The sequence below is a fragment of the Alosa sapidissima genome, chromosome 15 (genome assembly GCF_018492685.1).
Source record: "Alosa sapidissima isolate fAloSap1 chromosome 15, fAloSap1.pri, whole genome shotgun sequence".
Classification (NCBI taxonomy): Eukaryota; Metazoa; Chordata; class Actinopteri; order Clupeiformes; family Clupeidae; genus Alosa; species Alosa sapidissima.
The window spans coordinates 16,309,560-16,332,055 of record NC_055971.1 but is presented as its reverse complement, the minus strand read 5'-3'; the positions used below and the strand labels follow the sequence as shown (position 1 = coordinate 16,332,055).

The following is a 22,496-nucleotide window of genomic DNA, read 5'->3' as shown; positions in this document are numbered from 1 at the left end:
ACGAATACACTTGAAGCCTCTTATATAAGCACAGGAGGCAGTTAGAGCCTGAGGCTCTATCTAATGCTGTGGCGTCTATCGCTAACAGCCCTGTAGAGTGAGTCTGTCATGTTATTGTGCCCTTCGGACACGGACATGTCAGGAAAGCATTAACCGTGCCACACGACTGTATAAACACCCCCCGACAGAGAGGGAGGGGTAGGTAGATAGATAGAGAGAAAGAGAGAGATGGAAAGATAGAGAGAGAGAGAGAGAGAGAGAGAGAGAGAGAGAGAGAGAGAGAGAGAGAAAGAGAGAAACTCAGCATTTTTAATTTACTCTGGCCACAGGCAAATCCGGGGCGAAGAAGACGCTCTGGTGTAGTGCTCTCTGTGCTCTCCAAGATCCACTCCAATTATTGTAATCATCGGAGAGAATGCGCTGCTGTAATGAATTGCAATAGTAGCCTATATAGCAGAAGGGACCCAGGGAGGGTTGGGAGGATGCCCAACATGCAGATGCAATGCTATGGCTTGGAGCTGAGTGGAGAACACTGTCACTCTCATTCCCTCTACATTTGTGCATTTTCCATCTACATTTTTACATTTTATCCCCAACACACACACACACACACACACACACACACACACACACACACACACACATCATACCTACACACACCTCATTAGGCAAACCTGAGATAACTCTTGTTCCTAGGCTCCTATTTATGGATTTGGATTGCATTTTTTTGCTATGTTAAGTTGCTGTAGTGCACATTGATACAGACAAACACACACACACACACACACGCAAAGAAACCCATGTAGTGCGGCAAAACATGGGCCACATCATTATGCTTAAAATGGGAGGCACAGCCATACATAAACAAACACTTGTTCTGAGACAAGAGATAAACCAACACATGGACTGCTGCTCAACCTGTCCCCATCTGCACTCTCTCTGTTTCTCTCTCTCTCTCTCTCTCTCTATCTTAGTGAGCTGTGTTAGCTTATGCAAAAACCCACGACACGAACACGGCTACGAGACAAAAGGTATTGAGTCTCGAGGCAGCCGAAACGAATCTAACTCACCTAAATATAGGGAGAACTGGCGCCTATAAAAAGAATGAGCGCACTCAACGCCATTTCTCCTCAAGCAGGTCACAGGTCTTCTGCACCTACAGCAAACCTGCACGCCTCACTCGGCGCAGATCGTTGATCCATGCTAATTAAACTGAGTGCATTTGGCGGTATATATATATACACACAATATTGTCAGATCAAAGCTAATTATATTTCATTCCAAACAGGGCACAGTCAAGCGTGAGAAAAACACTATCCAGCTATCAACATTACTGACCTCAAATAAGAGCGCTTCACACTGGTAGTGAATGCAGTGAACTCCAGCATGCCCACAGACTCCAGACGGAGGATGACACACCACCTACATGGGTTTGGGTCCGGAAAATTGCGGTGATTATCTACACAGCTGACCTAGTAAAAGCTGAGCCCCGGGGTTGGTGGGTGGGTGGGTGGCGAGAGACAGCGCGGGTCTTCCTCCTCGAGTGTCTCGGTCCGGGCCCGCGCCGCCCCTGGTGCTGCCAATCTGTCCGCAGCACGGGCCTCACTTTACACTGGGCCTTTCAGCAGCCGCTCGGCTTCCCATAGCGACTCCACCATCCGCCACCCCCCCACCCCACATTCTCTCTCTCTCACACACACACACACACACACTGCAATCTAATATGGGCACTTTCAAGCGGCTTTCAAGTTGATGTGGCAGGGTATGTGAAAGGGTATAGAGTTAGGGAGAGTGAGGCTCTGTCTCTCTGTGTGTGTGTGTGTGTGTGTGTGTGTGTGTGTGTGTGTGTGTGTGTGTGTGTGTGTGTGTGTGTGTGTGTGTATGTGTGCGTGTGCGTGTGTGTGTGCGCGTATGTGTGTGTGTCTGTGCGTGTGTGAAGGGATGCAGAGGGAGAGAGCGAGAGGGAGAGAGGAATGATCAATTCTGAGATGAGGTCCTGGCAAGACGGTCTGTATTCACAGAGGGCAGCGAGGTAAACAGAGATAGAGAAATGAGCTACAGCCACATAAATAGAGAGAGAGAGAGAGAGAGAGATAGAGAGAGAGGGATACAGTGAGCAAGCAAGAGAATAAAAGGCAAGATTGTCCCCTGGGTTCACCTCTCCTTTTTCTCTCTCCCTCTGTAACCATTTGCACACTCGATTCACTCTCTCTCCTCAAGCTGTGTTCCCTCTCCTCTTTCTCCCTCCTCTCTCTCTCACTCTCTCTCTCTCTCTCTTTCTCTCTCACTTCCTTCCCCTATCATTACATCCCTATTAGACATACTTATTTTTAAAATCCTTCTCCACCCCACTAGTGTGTCTTCATTATTCTCCAGCCTGCTTCTTCTTTCGTTTTTAAAACGGTAATTCTCTCTCCAAAAGCGCTAGCGTCACTTTAAGGAGTGCTACAAAAGAGGAGAGCCGCTCCCCTCTGAGAACCGACGTTTATCAATAGCTCTCAGCTTTCGGGTAATGGCGGGAGTTATATTTCCTCTTGTGGCTGTTAAGTGCATCAGAGAAATCTAATAAATGAATGCCGACAGTGGCAAACCTGTGTGCACGGCTCCTCCAAGACCATTGGTCAAGCCAGCTTGTCGATGAAATGAAATGAAATGAACAGAAGCCTCCCCCACCCCCGGAAATCGATGCGACACGATCTCGCCCTGGCCCAGGTGGATAAAGAGATAATTATCCGCGTGACAAGCTGGACACAACACCACGTGGGACGTGCCGGCCGCCACCTCTCCGGGCGCTGACCCACTAGCTCTCTCTCCTCCCAGGAGCCGCTCCCTCTCCTTGGGCTGGCCGAGTGTGTCATCCCCCCCCCCCCCGTCCACTGACTAATGGCCCTGGGTGGCCCCTGCGGCTTGTCAGGGAGCCAGACAATGCCGAGTCTGTTCGCCTGGCGGGGTCGCGTCGACAACTCTTCTGAGGACGACCTCTGTCTTCGGACCAATGGCGACCCAGAAGGAGCGATTCAGGGCTTGAATGTATGAAGGAAAGACTGATGTCTCCGTTGGCTAGCCATCGAGAGGGGAGATGGGGACACAGTTGGCCTTGCACCACAAGGCAAGAACTCACTGTAGTTAGTCAGTACAGTGAGTCTGTACAGCCGCGATCCGGTAAAAGATGTTTAGATTGAATGTTCTATCTGTTTTAACTAAGTGGCTAGTTAAAGGACAATACTGCAGTGACTTATGGCTTATTAAACTCTTTCATGTTTGTTTTATTTAAAGGACTCAGGCAAAACAGGGCCCCAAGTCCTAAAATATCCCTGAGGAAGTGCGCATTCTACGAGAGCCAAGAGCTCTGAAATAGAAGGACAGACGTCTCTGTTATGCCTCATACGACCCCTTCACCCAGGAAGGGGGAAAATATCCGGCGCCACTGGGCTATCAGTGCCAATGCCAAATTTCTGCAGGCCTCTCTGGAAGCACACAGCAGCAGCGCCTGGGCCTTGGGCCTGCGCCCCCGAGGCCACCTCAACCCTCCCAGTCATACGCGGCAACGTTAGCCCATCTCCTGCCCTGCCTCCTCCCCTCCCGGGGTGGGGTGGGTCACAGCTGGGTGACTCCCCACCCCCACGGCCATCTGGGTAACATCTGGGGGCCCCAGACGGGCACTCGAGCGAGTGCCAGAGAGAATGACGGGGGTGGGGGAGATCAGGGGAAGGCCACTTCAAATACTGGCTAGCGAGGTGACAATGAGATCATCAACCCCACATAATGACAGATGATTAACTTAGACATGTTTGTGTATGAGTGTGTGTGTGTGTGTGTGTGTGTGTGTGTGTGTGTGTGTGTGTGTGTGTGGACGCATGTGGACTGTGGAGCCTATGTTTGCAAATAGCCGCACGCTGCGCACCCCCATGAGCTCCATCCCCACCTCAGCTGGCACACTGGCATGGCGTCCCCACGACCCAGCGAGCCCAGCAGGGGCCGGTGGCACGCGCAGCGCAGATGTAATTGGTTCTCTGACTTTGATCGAGCGCGCCCGCATGTGAGTCACCGGCAAGGAGTGGCAATAAGGAGCGCTGGCACGTTCGGTGACTCATAATATGCCACAATTAGCATTGCAAAAAAGGCACCAGGATCACACAGCTAGACGACGTCTTTTCTGTTCCGTTCTTTGATCAACTAAATGCGTCCCGACGTTCGCACCTTCACACTGTTCAAATGCAATTGGGTCCATTTTGCAGTGGAAAGTATGCCTTGTGGTTTCATATACATATATCTCTTAATGCCAAGCTTTGGTTGCATGAGAGCTGGGAAGGTGGCCAGGCTGCATTCACAACATTCACGACAGAAGTTTGAGGGCATCTTATTTGGCCTGCATGCTAGCGGTCCGCAGATGGAGAACACTAACAGAGGGGGAGGAGAGAGAAAGAGAGAGAAAGAGGGGGGTGGGAAGCAAAGCATTTACTAATCCACTGAGGCTCGTTTCAGAATGATCAGCCACTCCAGACTGGGGAGGTCCAGTGTGGTGGTGGTGGTGGTGGTGGTGTGTGTGTGTGTGTGTGTGTGTGTGTGTGTGTGTGTGCGTGTGTGCTGGGGGGGTTAACTCAGCTGAGGGCTGGAGGAGGGGGGTAAATGTGCTGCACATCAAAAGTGTGATTAGAGGCACAAGTCCCCACTGGAGAATTTCATCCCTCTCATTTTTTAATCACTGGGCCCTCCGAATTAATGCCCCACAAAGGCAGGCCTGCAGAGAGTGAGGCAATACACACATACACACATATACACACACACACACACAAAGTGAGAGATAAACATGCACACCTACTCAGAATATCCACAGCCACACACACACATTAATTTCACATAATCATGCACACACACACACAGGCACACACTCACTCAGTCCCCGATATCCTGCAGTGCCCCAGCCGATTTCCATCATGATCAGAGAAAAGGAAGAGCCACTTGTCTGACTGAGTAGCCCTCCCCCTGTTTACAGAGCCACTTCTCTCCTCCTGGATGGTAGCATCCCCATCAGCAGCAGCAGCATCAGTACCACTGCACCTCCTCCCTGCCTGTCTCCATAACTCTCCCCAACCGCACACACACACACACACACACACACACACACACACACACACACACACACACACATTCCCTCCCCCAGCCCCACCCCCATCATAAAGAGAACTCATCCCCCCAGTCCACACCCCAAAACACTCATGATCTGTCTCGTCTTACTCAAAGCCTGATGGATGTCTCTTTCTCATCCCTCTATCTCTCCCTCTCACTGTCTCTGTTTCTCTCTCTCTCTCTCTCTCTCTTTCACTCTGGACGGTTCAGATGTTTGAGGATGTGTCTTGAACATCTGCAGGGGTCTGCATTCTGGAGTTCTGTGTTTTTCTCTCTGTCGATGCATGAGGATGATAACTTACACAGAAAGCGCAAGAGAGAGGGTGAGAGAGAAAGAGAGAGAGCACAGGAAACTCCAGCCTCAGGCTAGCATGATGGAGACCAGCTGCACTTCACTGTCATGATGGGGCTGCTCATCTTCCACCCCCACAATGCCTTCACCCACATAGAAACACACACACACACACACACACACACATGCAGACACACACATACAGACCTAGTCCTACCCCCTGCTGCTCTGCTCAGGGTTACTTTGGTTCAAGTCACTTATAAATTGGAACTGAAATGGACTGGTTCTTGACACAATGAGAGCAATTATGGGCCATTACCAACATTTCCTCTGTGTTCAACAAGGAGGGGAAAAAGACATCATGGACATCTCTTTTATTGCTAAAAACATCATGGACACCCTTGTGTATGGTTCCATGAGTGAAGCAGGATGGCACTGACTTCAATGACTGGCAATGACTCCATGATTCACCATTGTCAAGGTCATACAGATAATCCAAGTACACTGTTAATTACATCGAAAGCTACAAGATCAACGCGTTAACACTGAATCACCACACTGCTACTTTGGATTGGATACAGGATATGAAAGAGTCACTCCCACAGCCATGTTTTTGCAAGACAAAAGTGCAACAGGCAAATGTGCAAGGATTCCAGAGGACACCACAGGCTACACAGACACGGCCCCGGATGCATAAGAATGCAAAGTCCACAGTGAAAGCACTTGTTCAGTGCAGATCACAGGAAACCCAGAGAGTCCATACACGGCTGCTTCATCTTGGCCCAAAGAGCCATGAAATTGTCCTTGATTACCACCGCTTGCTCACACCAGGACAGCAATCAGGCTCAGTATAAAGATCTCCGCCTGATCCACGTTCTTGTGTGTGTGTGTGTGTGTGTGTGTGTGTGTGTGTGTGTGATTCAGTTCAAAATGGAGTTAAAAAGAAAAAAAAAAACGCGACTGAGCACAATTACCAAAAATCTGGCCTCAAGTCTCATTTGGAACACTGAGCGCAGTCCTCACACGAAGGCTGCCGACTGACGCAAATGCCCATGGGAAATGACAAGGTCAATTTCGAGTTCAAAGCCATGCACACTTTGATTTGATCGTCGCAAATGGCTCAGTTGCCACCAATGACAACTGACATTTAAGGAAATTGGAGGAAATGTTTGCGTTTTTCCATCCGCTAATGCTTCATGTGCTACCAGCACCACAACTCTACCCCCACCTAAAATGTCACACAGACAGTGATTAAAGTCATTATACATACTTATGGTTACCAGAAAATTAAAGGTACCGGTACTAAACCTCTATTTGTACTAAACCTAATAGTGTGTACTACATGAAGTAACCACAACATTTAAAGAAAAATAAGCACTTGTCCTGGTTAACTAAGACATCCTTCATCTGCCAGAGAGAATTGCTTTAGAGCAACAGCCCTCTCTGATCTAAATCCGCACGCATCAACACTGCCAGCACACCAGCTGGGATTGGAAAACATTACGAGTGAAAGAAAACATTGGGTGCAGTTTTTTAAGTCACTGTTTCTCTGTTAAGTGGCTTTGTGTTTTGGAATGGAGAGTACTGTGGGGAAACGCTTAACGCTGAATTTGCTAAAAAGCTTCATCACAGCTCGCACAATAACCTCTAATTTACAGAAAATCACAACATTCTTCTCACAATGGGTCATCATAGAAAGGTCTGAACAGAAAACTCCTAACATAGCCCATATGTTTGTATCTGAAGAAAGCAAAACTAAAATTACGAGAGCATGTTTTGGTGTCTGACCCCTCAAAAGTCTTTAGGCAAGTCTGTAAATCCATCATTTCATGGGCCTGTCTGTGCCCTCACCATTAAACACATGAGAGACTCACCACAAATGAGAAGACAAACAGACGAATGCAAAGTGTTTACGAGTTTAAACAAGCCATTTCCCCATGACTTGGTGATGTTATTACTCCAGACATGTCTTATTACATGAGAATGTGGTTTTAGAACATTTGTGAAAGCATTCCGAGTTGGAATTAAAAGAAAGAAGTAAATGAAATCGGCCATTATAGCTTCACATTAAAGTGTCTTACACAGACAACAAAAAACTCCAACAAAAAAAGTGTTTCTAAACAAAATGTACTTCTGCAACTCAGCTGTCACCATGCTGGACTGAGACACACACACACACACACACACACACACAAATGGCTGCACATTCCATTCTCCCTAACAGCGAGGAAAAAGAGTGCATTCCCCCTCAACATCCTCCAGTGCTCCTGTTTCAAGCACAAATGGCATTTCCCCTTGTTACGGCGGGATCGAGCGGAAACCGGCGGTCTGCGTCCACAGTGGCAGGCTTTCAGAGAGGTGTTCTAGCTCCATTGTTTGGTGGTCACACCCCTATTATTACAAAGGCAGTGGGCAAACGTGCTCACTCCTGGCTCAGTCAGACTGCGGCCACTGATTGGTTGACCTTTGACCCCCCCTCCCATTGTGCTCCCAGCTGCCCCTTCCCCTCATATATCCATCTGGAGGGGCGAAAGGTTTGCCAACTTTCAACGCCGGCGTCCAAAGCCAGGACAGAAGCAGGTGATTAGGAAAAGTGTCTGGGAGGTGTTTGGACACCCACAGCTAGGGGCATTGAGAGAGCAGCAGTGGCGTAGTTTTTAGGGGCTTGGTAAGCTATGTGTGACAACTGTACATTAGGGTGGGTTGGGTGGGTGGGTACGTTCCTCATGAACTAATCCTACAGGCTGTATACACAGAGATTACTGAGGAATCCAGTTCTCTTACATCACCTGTGGGTCGCAATGACCACATATCCAAGCCTTGAGATAATGTTGCCCAACCCATTATAAAGCATAAGTAACTGTGTAATACAGGTTACTACCACGACACTCCATTGCAGTATCCTTGTCATTCATTTCGATACCTGACTTCATGGCATTTGTGAAATGACTGTTGATAATGCTCCAATGCTCCATGACAGAAAATAATAACCTTACTGAACATGAAGACTATTAAGCACTTCACTGACATACTTTTGCTATGACACAGTGCACATTTGTAATGGCATCTTCCTCGGACACTTGTGTTTAAACGATTCTGACAAGTAAACCATCAGATCCAGGATACCAGCGATGATGTATCCTGATTGGTAAAATGTCATAGCACTTAAGGTGTGGGCACAAATGTAGTTACAACCTTCTGTAGGGCGTGCACACAGGCCCATGCTCATTTCCTATAGTTAGGAAGGAAGCTCTCAAGATCCCAGTAGCCAGCCTACTTAATACACTTGGCCTAAATTCGACTGCAGGATATTAGGCTACAGCATTTATCCCCATTCTAACACAAGAGGAAACAAGTGTCAAGTTCGGCTAAGTGACATCTTCTGTCAAGAGATGTTCAATGGTACTTAATTAATTAACTCAAGACCATAAAGCTCAGCAGCTGGACGCCCACATGGCAATAATGATAATTTGCACTTTTTATTATAGGGGATGTATCGATAACAGATAACGACCCGTTTAAAGAAATATGAGCGTCTCCAAGTCGTTAGAATGGTCTGACTACTTAGCACCAACAGACCGGCCAGTTCATTGACAAAATCAGTGGCCGGCCGGCTAACGTGGAATTTACCGAGAGAGATGTCTATGGCCAAGTGGTATGCACGACAGTCCGGGTTTCGATAAGGCCATACAGCGTATTAAAACGCAGGGCGCGTTTTTGAAATGTTTGAGATACAGTTATTCAACAGAATGAGTGAAGCAAGACTGTAGCACGTATGATAGAATACATGTTGGTCCCCGTCGACGCTAACGTTACGAGGATTTAACAGAGTCAATACCGAATCTGTGTCGCCAATGAATTTGATTAAAAAAAAAAGGTAGTACTAGTCGTAATTGTGCATACCACGGGCCTGCACCCACGACGCATATGATTCAGAAAATGGTTACATTGTACCCTTGTATACACACAGCTAAACGCTATGGTCTCGTAGCGAATGGGTTACCTTAATGAATCTGAAGTTGGGTTACGCGATAAAATATAAAACTACGCAGATATAAGCGTCTGACTTACAATTTTAAGCTGTAGCCTAGTAACGTGGCTCACAGTGAGCCCCGGTCATCCCATATGCTTGAGAATACTGGGTTTTGTGGCTAGTAAATTATCGTCTGATGAGAAACGTAGTCTGTAGGCTAGGTTGAGAATCATAACATTATAAAACAACAAAAAGCATGATATAAACTCAACTCACCAATGAAAAGAGTCCGCTGTACAGTCTGCACCGCCTTTTGTGTAATCCAGATGCTAAGATATGAAAGAAAATAATTTCAAAATTTCTGCTGAAACTGGGAGCTTGTAGAATCAGTCTGACCAGGGCAGCTACCCTTGACGGGAATGTTTGAATCCAATGGAAGTCCGCTTTGGGGAAATTACATAAAAGGAACTCAATGCGTGAGAATAGACGATTTCGGTCAATTTCGCGTAGCCAAATCTTAGCGCTTTTGTTATTCACTGAACAGTCACTGGCGCAGGGATTGAGGTACTCTCACGGCTCCACCCGCAAGCCCAGCCTTCTGAGCAAGCCTATTGGGCGCAGCAGCGCGACCATATAGTGTCCCTTCCTCAGTGATGTTAAGTGAAAAGTCGTATGCCATGGCGTATGGAATTTACCATAAACCAGTGCCACCTTGTGGTGATTTTGCCTAGCCATTGCGTTTAATGTATGAGTAAGCCCTGTGGAATAAATGCGTTTTGCATAGGTAAATGTTTAAGAAATGTGTTAAACATAAATTAATAGGCTATACATCCGATATAGAAACGGTGCAGTTTAAATTGTTAATCTACACAAAAATAAAACGTTCCTATTTTTCGGTTCAAAGGGACAGAGTAAACCGTTTGTCTGTAGACACAACTTTTACACTTTATTAAATTACTTCTCCACACAGGTCCGCTATGATTATGCCTACCAATGATGGGCTGTTGTACAACGCGCAGATTTGCAGTGCTGGTTTGCCTTATCTTAGCCATGTGTGCACGTATGAACGCCATACAATGTCTTTCCAGATAGGCTACGTATATCTCGTAGTAGGCCTACACTGAAAATTCTACTAAAAATGAGCTAGTGTGTACCCCCAACAAGTGTAACCCCAACACTGATAAAGTGGAGCAAAAGTTTGAGTGGCTTGGCTTAAAGCAGGGGTTCTCAAAGTTTTGATTGATGAGGGCCAATTCAGGAACCCAACATTGAACTGAGGGCCGCCAAAGGGGCGGGGGGAGAAAAAGAAAAAGAAAACCTGGAAAAAAATCCCATTTGTAATCATTTTAATGACCAGGTTGCATCTCTACAGTTTATATTTATTGCATTAAACACATTCATAACTGAGGCTAAACCTGGCAAAACTTTTTGCAAAACTTGCAATGCACACACAATCCCTGGGGTTCTCTACCCTCAACAGACAAATGTGGGATATAACAGTCCTGTGTGCAGTCAATTTCAAGTACAAGCTTATTTAGAACAAACAGTCTTAGTGTGCCTTGCTTCTTATCAGCATAGGCCTTATTCAGGGCCAATTCCAGCTACCAAAGCACCACAGGAAAACCTGACGGCAACTAAACACCACTAAACAGATTCATTCTTTTCAAAGCACACAGTACAATTGTACAGTTTTAACAGTTTTACAGATGTTATCAGATGTTATCGCGGGCCGCCTGAAATGTTTCCACGGGCCTCACTTTGAGAACCTATGGCTTAAAGGCTTCATTTTGTTAACAGTTCAGTTAAAACTGATTCGACATGTTGCTCGGACCATGCGCCCTCAGCGTAGTTTAGGCCTATATTAAAACACATTTCACTGTTTTCCTTAAAAGCACTTAAGTTCATGTAGTTGGTGGTAACTGGTTATTTAAGTACAAATAAACATATTAATGATTATATTGTTAAAAATTATTAATTTAGAAGATTTTATATGGGGGGGGGGGGGTAATAATTTAGATTTCATGTGTTTCCAAATAATCTGGAACTGTCAAGATTAGATTCTGACCTCCCAGTAGAAAAAGAAAATATATTATAACCTGTGCAGGGTGAACTGAACTAAATCTTGATTTAACCGCTTGAGGAGCAACTGCCTTCTTATCATGTGGAAGGTCAAGGTCAAGTCCATTTACTCCTATCAGTGGGGGTAAATGAATAATCAACTGTTCAGTATTATAGTTACAGCACAGGTGGCTGACTTGGGGGACATTTTGTACGTTTTTTTTACACAGGCACCTGTCAACTGAAACAAAGGTCAAACTGTTTTTACTATTGTATAACCAACCCAGGCTTCATGTATGTCCATAATGTCGTTTTAGTGCACAATGAAAACGTGTCAATCACCCGACAGCACGTAAAGTCCGCCAAGCGCACGTGCCTGCTGCACTGTTGCACTGCTTGAGACCATGAGATGCCTGATTTCTCTTCAGTCTTCAGCCTTGTGTTTTAAAACTTCATTCTGGCAGCTCTGGGTATTTCAAGGCACTCAGCTCTGTGAAGCAATACACCGGCGACAGCTTCTTTGTATGAAGCCTATAAGCACCGAGGTTTGATTCTTCTGGATCCTGACAGAAGTTTTAAAATTAGACTCAAACTCAAACAGGGCTCTCGCCGCTGTATCACTGCCTAATTGGGAAGCCTTTAGGGAAGAGACAGTGACAAATCTAATTAATGGCTCAGGGTACACACATTCCCCTGCAGACCTCTCTCCTTCCGCCTCTGCAAAGAACCAAAGCCTTAAAATACAAATTTATATAAGACTTAGATTTATGAGAGCCATGACAGTTGTGGCATATTTACAGAAGACATCTTACAGTACAGGGATTTAACAATGAAAGTGCCTCTTTACAGTTCGAGACAGCGTTACAACCACACCACCAACACCCCATAAATTATTACATGCTTTCCTGGTAAACACCAAAACAGATACATTCTACAAAAATTTAAATAATCTTGTCCAAGGCAAGCATCGTGATTTTTCAAATTACACAGCACGCAGAGTATTGATGTGTGTTATAACACAACCAAGAACATTCCGGTCTTCCTCTCTGTGGGGTCCCCCTCATAGAGAGGGTGATGCAGTGTAGTGCCGCACCAGTACATTTGGTGTCTCCTTAGGTTTGGCTTTCCGGATGTTGACATAAGGCAGTCCAAACAGCAGGGCTTTTTTTTTGTCCATGGAGTTTCTGATTGGGCCAAATTAGCCCGATGCAGTAGGCCTGGCAGCACTATGCTGATCCCTATGCTCTTGCATTCTCTCACTCTCTCTCTCTCTCTCTCACACACAGGATCAATCTCCCAGTTAGCATACAAACAAATTGAATTTGTTTTGTGCTCTCTCACATACAAACACACACACACACACACACACACACAAACACAGTCCAATGAACTGCCATTTATGAGTGCTGCTTTAAGCCTGTGCAGCACGAGCCACTCGCCGCTGCTGGTAGGCGTTGTAGATGTCGCGGAACATGTCCTGGCAGGCGATGCGCGCGCCCAGCTTGGAGCAGATGAGGAAGGAGCCGGCCATCTTGCGGTGTAGCGAGTAGGTCTCCTCCGGGGGCGGCGTGAGCCGGTGACGCAGCATCACCGGGACCAGGTTCTGGATGCGGTGCGTCGTGCTCTGGTTCCCGAAGTCGAAGGGCTCGGAGGAGGCGAAGGCCTCGCCCAGGATCATCACCGCCTCCACGTGGGCTTCCTGGAAGGCCTGCGGAAAAGAACAGTCCCTCTATGTAAATACAAAGCATTCACAGAAACACCCACCATAAATATTCCAAAAAAAGTCTATGGTGAGATCATAATCATTAAAACAGGAGATCCATAAAAGTGCAGGAGGAAAGAGGACATGGAAGCAAAGGTGGACAAAACAAAAACAAAAGATGGACAAGGGAGGCTGAGAACACATGATGAAATCAGTAAATGGGAGGCTAAAAGATGGACAAGGGAGGCTGAGAACACATGATGAAATCAGTAAATGGGAGGCTAAAAGATGCAAGAGATGCTGGGGCAGCCGTGGCCTACTGGTTAGCGCTTCGGACTTGTAACTGGAGGGTTGCCGGTCCGAACTCCGACCAGTAGGAACGGCTGAAGTGCCAAGGCACCTAACCCCTAAGTGCTCCCCGAGCGCCGCTGTAGCAGGCAGCTCACTGCGTCGGGATTAGTGTGTGCTTCATCTCACTGTGTGTTCACTGTGTGCTGAATGTGTTACACTAATTCACGGATTGGGATAAATGCAGAGACCTGAAAACAGGCGTGATGCAATTAAATATTAGATGCAATTAAATATTAGATTCAATTAAATATTAGAGTTAAGGGGTTAAAACAACATAACAAAGAAAGTGGTAACATAATTACAACATAATGGTACCTTGGTCTCAAAGCCTGTGAGGAACTTCAGTTCTGTAGATTTCTTCAGCACAGTGGCCCGGTCACCGACTGAGGCTGCATACACCACCTATGAAACCAGACAGACGAGTGTTATTGAGACATCTTGCAAGTTAAGTAGTTGGTACTATGGTATTAGCCTCATAAGTGTATGTAACCACTTATGATTGCTACTCTATACATATTTAAAAAGTTGCATAGTTACAATAAGTACATACTGCTACAGGATCATACGGTTTTTTTTCCCCGTACCGACAGTACTCGGTGACTTCGAGAAACCGAGATCTATGTGAAAACTTGCCAGAATTCTCCTTTAAGGCTATATGAAAATTAGTGGCACAATTGATAGTGGCATAGAGCCAATCTTCATAGCCAATCTTCAATTGATAGTGGCAATGTGCATTCTTCATATTTCTATCCAATTATTGTAAACACATCTGGTCTGCTGTTTTCAAGAATGCTACACTGCTGCTTGAAGTCTGGCATTACATGAAATCATACCGGAGAATGCTTGGTAGTTCATAGCAATCTGTCTACACTTGAACCAATGAGCCTCTGTGGTTTGAATTACCGGTAGTTGCTCTTACTTTCTCCTCACCGTACTACCCACATTTATGCAAAGCTCAACAACTCCGCTCAAGTATCTGCCAGATGTGTTGAGTAAGCCAGACGTCAAGCAGAGCTATTGTAGTGTTAACAGCAATAAACAGTTAAAATACCTCAATGTAGTCATCGGTGAATGTCTCAGGGTAATCTCTGCAAGCACCAAAATCCAACAGAATGACCTATTTTCAGTGGAGACAGACACACAGACAACGAGTCATGCTGATGTTGTTCTTGTAACCTGGTCCAAATGAGAATAGGAGATGGAAGAGCTTTGGAAACGTCCTGACAATTATCTGAGCCACACATATCACTTAAAGCTACTAGTAGTCAAATATAAGTTATAAATATCACCAAGATTCAAAGTGGATTTACTAAGGATTTCCACTGAAGTAAGTGCAGATTTCTTATAGTTACTGATCAAAGGATATGCCCGACACATGTGACTTATTTACAGCTGCAAAAACAGGCTTGGGATTAGCTTCTTCCGACACTGGCAAAGGCATGATGGTAACATGCTTGTATTTGTTCCAGCAAATGGTAACCATGTGCTGTGGATCAGAGTCAAAAGGCTAAATCTGCTACCTTCACATTCCACATCGTGTAAACACATCCCACTGATTTGTACTGGCCCCCTCACCTTGTCTTGTTCTGCGTTGTAGAAGAAGTTGGCCCAGTTGGGGTCTGTCTGCATAAAGCGGAACTCAAAGAGCTCTCTCAAGCACAGCTGGAGGATGTTAAAGCAGATCTGTGGGGGAGGAAGAATTGCAGCATGAAGCCACCTGCTGGTAAAAGAACGCCACTGCAATCTACTACCCAAAACCCTCTTCGGAAAGGTTCAGGTCTTCTTTATGCATTTTTGACAGCCAAGATTAAGCAATACAAGTGCATTCAAAAAATCGTTCACATCTTTTGAGTTACTTGTGTTGCAATGCCATTTAGTCAGGGCTGAGTCTAGATATTTCCAGGCTATCTTATAACACCAAGCACTACAGTATGTGAATCTGACCAGTTGAGGTACCCACCTTATTTCTGGTCTCCTGGTCCAGATCCACGCAGCCATCGAGTGCCACACCATTGACCAGCTCCATGGCCAGAACACGGGTGGCAGTCAGATCGTCCACCACCTCTGGTACCCTGAAGAATGGATCATCTGCCAGCAGAGCCCTAGAGAAAGGAGAGCATGTGTGGTGAAACAGACAGACATGACCCAAGGAGGCCCTGACCTGAAGCATTTCACCACAAGGGATGAATGTTTGTGAACTATGTGCATGCACTGTTCTGAACTAAATGAGGGAAAACTTATTTATTTTGCGTGTATAGATAGACCTGAGGTGCGTTCAAATTCTCAAACATAGGCGAACGTTTGCAAATAATTTTCTGCTTGCCTTTTGCCTTCTATTTGACACTTGCAAACAGTTTGAGGATGTAGTTCTCCACGAACATGTTGGGAGTTTGGATGGAGAGTTACCATTGAGAGGGAATGTTTACACAAAATTGTTCAAATGTTTCTGTCCATACAAACATGTACTGTACGCCGCGAATGTTCACCTCGGTTCAAGGAATTTACATGCACCTCAGGTGCAGCTCTGTGTAAATAAAAAAAAAACTTTAATGAATCACAAAATACTTCAAACCTCCCGTTTGCACCAACATAACTGTATCCGGTTTGACAACATCCACTTAACAGCTGTGTCAGCTTATCAATGAAAGGGTTTTATGGCTACATCTAGATGTGTTTCTGAATATCATATTGCTAATTGTTAATGCCTAAGCTTTGGTTTCATCTAATCCTCACTTTCTTATCAGGGCTTGTTTTTCTTTGTTGTAAGGGGTTGTTGGCTAAAATCACATTTTTGATGTGGGCTTTGATTAACCACTTGGAATAAAAGAATCTACTGTCAAAAAGGAATGAGAAATCTGATATTTATGTAGACCCACACACAAAAAAGTACTTATTCAGTACTTATTATGAGGTAAGTGATGCCACTTCATAGGTTTCAGATTTGTCTTTGAAACTCTCACACTGAACTCAGCAGAAGGCAGCAATTACAGGCAAAAGATGAAAAGCATTAGTGAGGAGAATTTTGAATGGTAAATCCACAATGCAATAAAAATGAGTTCTTTCAGACTCCTTCAGGGATGATGAATATTTAAGCATTGCCGTGTTTGAAGATTTGGGTAGGTGCTCTTCTTGAATTGCAATCTTGCACCCAAGTGCACACATAAAGTTTCTTTGATTCTATGTGCATTTGTGTGTGTGTGAATGTGGATGTGACTACAGCTGTGGCTGTTTGTGTTGTGACAGTGGCTGTTTTACCATTTAGGATACATTTCTTTTCCCATACGTCATGTGAATATGCGCAAAGGTTTGTGTTTGCAATGGTGTCTTCACAGACACATTTGTGTATGTGTGTGATTATAAATGAGTGCGTCTCTTCTGTGTGCACACACCTGAATCGCTTGGCACATTCTGCCTCCCGCTTGTAGTCGCACTCCCAGGCAAGCTCCCTCTGAAGGACCTCTAGACTGCTGTCTGCAAATAAACCTGAACAGGAAAGAACACACACACACACACACAAACAAACTGTATCATCTCAATGACATCAACAGGGCTTTCAGTTGTATTCCATCTGTGTGTGTCTGTGTGTGTCTGTGTGTGTCTGTGTGTGTCTGTGTGTGTCTGTGTGTGTCTGTGTGTGTGTCTGTGTGTGTGTCTGTGTGTGTGTCTGTGTGTGTGTCTGTGTGTGTGTCTGTGTGTGTGTCTGTGTGTGTGTCTGTGTGTGTGTCTGTGTGTGTGTCTGTGTGTGTGTCTGTGTGTGTGTCTGTGTGTGTGTCTGTGTGTGTGTCTGTGTGTGTGTCTGTGTGTGTGTCTGTGTGTGTGTCTGTGTGTGTGTCTGTGTGTGTGTCTGTGTGTGTGTCTGTGTGTGTTCGGTGTGTCTGTGTGTGTTCGGCTTGTCTCTTACCCTCAGGCAGAACTACACTCATCTTCAGCACTGACATCAGGTTGTCGATGTCGCTGCTGATGCTCTGTGCTACCCCTGGATACTGAAGAGAAACAAAACAGATTGAAACTGATTCATGTCCCATCCCACTGTGGCAAGACAGTCCTAATGCTTCAATACATTCTCTGTGTATACAGAGGATACAGAATGAACACGTTGTTTACATAAACATTAGTATTCAACAGGGTGGAAGCAGGTGGTCTTCTACTTCACCATAAATATCTCAGAAGAAACATACACTACAACCCCAAGATACAAGATAAAACTTATTTTAGCCACCATAACATCCATTATAAGTAATACTGATAAATTAAAATCACATTTAAACATGATGTTTCTAAGTCACTAAATTTCCCTCACGGGATCAAAAGAGTATATATATATATATATATATATATATATATATATATATATATATATATATATACACACACATACATATACATACACACACACACTTCTCTAAAATTTCAAATCTCCATGCAGAGAGGAGCCCACAGGTCTTCTTTAGTCTATGCATCACCCTGAGCCCAAAGGTCTCACTCTTGGTGCTCTCTGTATTTACCTGGATCTTCATGGCGATCTCCCTCCCGTCCTCCAGCATCCCATGATGCACCTGGCCGATGGAGGCAGCGGCAAAGGGCCTGTCTTCAAACGAGGACAGCTTCTCTCTCCAGCCGGGTCCCAGCTCCTCCTGAAGCACTTTCTGCAGGGACAGCCGAGAACACAGGCCATGTCAACCAGGGATGTAGTGGTAAAAGAAGAGGTGAGTAAACTATGATTTCTGTGATCATGGTGAGGTGGCCATGCGGTATTGGATTTTTAAAAAAGGCATTCAGAACATGTTTGATGATGGTGGAGGAGGTCATTGTCCAATGTTTCTAACAATATTAGTGGTGTTAAATGGTTCCTAGAGTGTACATATTGTGAATGTGGATAATACAATGTGATTTTTTAATGTTAAAAGTTGCAATTGGTGAATAAACTCTTTTGAGAGGTGGATAAATAAGAGGTGGATAAACTCTATTTCTGAAATTTCAGAGGTGGATAAACTGCGTTTACTTGCGTTTAGCCTCCACTAAATCCCTGATGTCAACAGGACTCTACAGTGCACTCATCGTTTCTTCATCGTTCACTCATCACTTTCTTCAGTGATAGACTTGTTGTGGTGAAGATCTGCCTTGTTCATAAAGAGTGCTTTAGTTTTTTAATATGTTGGAGTGCTGGAAATAAAAGCCTGTGAGAAATTAATAAATATATAATAATGGATGTAAACTGTTGCAGAGCAGAGTCTGCCGGTCCGGCCTTGAGGCTGTGATGCCGTTTGCCAGATGGCAGCAGCTGAAACAGTCTGTGCTTAAGATGGCTGGGGTCCTTAATGATTCTAAGGGCTTTACTGATGCATTGCCTGTTGTATAAGTCCTGAATGGAGGCCATCCTTGAGCTCTAAGCACTACCCTTTGCGTTTGATGGCAGTGCAGCCTTCGTTCCATGCAGAGACACCTCTTGTCAAAATAATCCGTAGTGTAGAGGTATGCGAAGTCTTTTTTCAGTCCCGCGCCCGCCCGGAAAGAATTGAACCCACGTAGGCCTAAACAACAATATCCGTCAGTTAAGCTACTACACACTACTTTAATAATGTCTACATGTTATTTAACGCAGATATTTAATTTGCAGGATTGCAGTGAATCATCTGTTTTTCCGCACCCGCAATCTCATCCCGCCCACTCCCGCATAGAGCTTTCAAAACATTGCGACCCGCGAGAGTGCAAACCTCTACCATCGTGTCCCTGTAGAAGGCCCTTTGGCCCATGGCAAACTTTCCTAGTCGTTTTTAACTACATGGTTGAAGTGCGCGTCCAAGGTAAGGTCTTCTGTAATGTTAATACAGAGAAATTTAAAGTTGCTGACTCCCTCTACAGTTTGAACTGAACATGAACGCTGAACATTGATTGTGATTGGGTCCAGCCCGGGGTCCTTTTCTTCTGAAGTAAACCATCAGCTCTTTGGTCTTGGCAACATTGAGAGAAAGAGGTTGTTCTCCTAGCACAGGAAAAAATGATTTCCTTTTAAAACTTTCTTATAAGAAGGAGATATCAATTATCAACAATCACAAGCCAGCTGGAACCTACGGCTCTCTCTCCCTCTTGTGAGTGCAGACGCGTTCCCAATTAAATGGATTGCATAATGTTCACGTTAGATCTGCCGCAAAGGAGATAACTAAGAGTTAACTTAGAGATAACATCATGTTAAACTATTTAACATGATGTTTTGACATTGACATTGTAAACGTTATCTAAGGAGAGTGAAAAGTAGTTTGCAGTAAAGCTAACCAACGTCGTCTCTATCGCAGAAAAAAAATAGCGAGCAGCCTGATAACTAAATGAAATGCTCGGCGGGCCGGATGAAAGTGCTTGGCGGGCCGGATCCGGCCCGCGGGCCGCAGTTTGCCCACAGAGTCAAGTTGTTGATCTTGCTCAAACAGGCCATCTCAACCTTGTTAGTAATCAAGCAGTTCACATGTCATCATAATGTCGGAGCTATGCACAACCACAACGCCGTAGGTATTCAGGGAGCAGACGAGGGGGCTCAGGACACAGCCCTGGGGGACAACCATGCTGAGGGTCAAAGAGACTGAAGTGTTGGGAGCCCATTCTCACTACCTGAACTGCAACTACTAGAACTCAAGAGCACTTACACATACTTCTTACCAAGGACTAAGACAGGACACATACGACAGACTAGCAACACTTTATCAAGCTGTCTTTAAACCACCACAAAGAGCATCTCTATAATGGCCATTGAAGATCAAAATGACGAGTCACAAGCCAATACTACATTTTGGGAATTACTACAGTAGAAGACTCACATTCATTTGCCAGACAGGCATGAAGTCGGCACTCTGTCGGACCCGCTCAAAGATCTTCTGCAGTTGGGGGTTGATGAAGCTGTTATCTGCAAATGCATAAAGTCAGTGCCATAAAGTAAAAACCCATAGCCAGTCTGAACCCTGTTGATGTAAATAGCCCTCCACCCATGGCATATTAGCAAAAATGTAGTCAAGTGTGAAATTAGGTTGACAGTGTGCCTGTGACTATGCCTGACAGCAGGCCTGTCAGTAGGATGGTGACAGTTCGCCAAACTCATTGGAAATTCATACATTATGGCGCACAGACAAAGACGGCAACTGCGGCTATCTAGCTCATAACATCCCATATACAGATCAGGGAAGTGTACAGAAGTACACATTTCTATAATGAATGAAAATTACCCCCCCCCCCCATTCTCTGTCCTATTTCAGATCCATTGTGAATCAAAATATCTGCTTTGCCAACTGGCTTGGTTTGAACACCAAAATGGTTTGACTGTCCCTAAGTAAGGCATTGGTTCCACATAGGGCTGCAGCTATTGATTTTTTGGAATTGAGTATTCTATCAATTATTTCATTGATTAACAGAGTAATCTGATAAAAAATAATTTCCCATTATTAAATGCAATTTATTAATATGCACAACCAATGTCATGTTATAAACTAGCCCTACTAACTTCAAAGTAAATTAATATATCTGTTTCATGTAGATTTATGCATCTGCAGCATTTACCATTACTACCAAATAACCTATACTAATTATGTCTGGGGTTAGGCCTATTTGGTGAGGTAACCTAACACTGGGAGAGTGTGTGTGCACGCAGAGAGAGAGAGGGGGAGACAGAGAGAGAGACGAGATGATGACGAGATGTGTGTGATAAGGAGTTTTTTGGCGCATTGCTCACTTGTAATTTAACATGAATTAGTTTATTACTTTGTTTCCACAACTTAACATCATATCGACTCACGACATTACCGGTAGGCTAGAGCCACTACAAATACTGTATGTTCTAACTAGCGCTAGTACATTAAACCAGCTAACATCGATGTTTACGTTGCCTTGTGTCAGCTACACTTGAGCAGGTGAGCTGGTGTTAACAACTGGATGCTTTCGGCTCATGTTGAAGCATTGTTGATGTGCTGTTGTGGTACGCCAGTTCTGCTTTGCAGTGGACACATTGCACCTTGTTGTCTTCTTTTCTAAGTTTTAAATGATCCCAAAACTTTGGACATTCCTACCCTGTATGCTGAGCATCTGCCCAATCTTCAGTGCAGCCCCTCGCACTTTGCACAGAGTTTCCACAATCCTCTCTGCGTTGGCCTCTGACAGGATAGCAGAATCCAGAAAGGCAGTCTTCTCTGAGGACATAAAACAAGTCTTTGAGAAACATGTGACAACCTCACAAATCAAAAACTTTCACCGAAACAGTTTCAAAGTCATATTATTCATCCTTCTGCAGCCTTGTTGCATGTGGCAAATCCTCAACCTGCAGTGCATATAGTGACACCAAATTAGTTCTTGTTACGTCTCCATACATGCATGAGTAGGTGAAGGCATAGAAGTATTTCGGATAGGTCATTGGGCTATCGACTTATTCATTTATGTGGAATAAAATAATTTATAAGAAACAAAATCACAAATAATCCTATATGGCTGTACCCACTTTACTCCATTCTTAGGGTTAGGTTTGATTCTGGAGAGAGCTCAATTATTGGTTTTAATATTGTCCACGTCACTATTTGCATGAGCCGAGACTGAAAGCCTTATGATAACATAGGGCCGGGCAAAAAATCAATTTAAATCGAAAATCAATTGTTTTTTTGTTTTTTTTTAATCATTTTATTTTTTTTAAATGAAAATCGATTTCCTCTTTAAATTCCATCACTGAAAATTTATCTTGCATAGGCTATGTCCAATGTCTCTAAACTTCATCCAGCTGCTGATGGGCAACAAACAGAAGTTGGATCTGATATCAAAAGTAATGGTCTACTACCATGGTAATGGCTGCAGACTAGATAGGCTAAAATTCCAGAGGGAAAATTAAGACAGACAGTCCAGACTGCCACCTTACACTAAACAAACATAAGATGACAGGAGCATGCCGCAAGTCCAGTAAAACTCTTGAAAAAAATTTGTCCAGCTGTGAAATTGTGAAAATCGTATGATGTAAGGCCGGCATT

General features: G+C 44.6%; 2 protein-coding genes across 3 annotated transcripts in view; both read right to left on the bottom strand.

The window, feature by feature from the left end:
• The window catches only part of numbl (NUMB like endocytic adaptor protein), a 49,294-nt gene extending 39,318 nt beyond the window's left edge, over positions 1-9,976 (bottom strand). For both annotated transcript variants that reach the window (XM_042063058.1, XM_042063059.1), the window contains exon 1: positions 9,672-9,976. The gene's annotated coding sequence lies outside the window, so the exon portion shown is untranslated. The remainder of the gene's footprint in view (positions 1-9,671) is intronic.
• A 2,224-nt stretch (positions 9,977-12,200) lies between these two features.
• coq8b (coenzyme Q8B) overlaps positions 12,201-22,496 on the bottom strand; it is a 19,057-nt gene continuing 8,761 nt past the window's right edge. Inside the window, exons 7-16 of the mRNA XM_042063062.1 lie at positions 21,555-21,674; positions 20,316-20,401; positions 18,012-18,152; positions 17,408-17,489; positions 16,896-16,989; positions 15,467-15,608; positions 15,082-15,189; positions 14,558-14,623; positions 13,822-13,908; positions 12,201-13,161 (exon numbers count right to left, since the gene is read on the bottom strand). Of these exons, the coding sequence (XP_041918996.1) occupies positions 12,865-13,161; positions 13,822-13,908; positions 14,558-14,623; positions 15,082-15,189; positions 15,467-15,608; positions 16,896-16,989; positions 17,408-17,489; positions 18,012-18,152; positions 20,316-20,401; positions 21,555-21,674 (1,223 nt within the window). The 3' untranslated portion in view covers positions 12,201-12,864. The remainder of the gene's footprint in view (positions 13,162-13,821; positions 13,909-14,557; positions 14,624-15,081; positions 15,190-15,466; positions 15,609-16,895; positions 16,990-17,407; positions 17,490-18,011; positions 18,153-20,315; positions 20,402-21,554; positions 21,675-22,496) is intronic.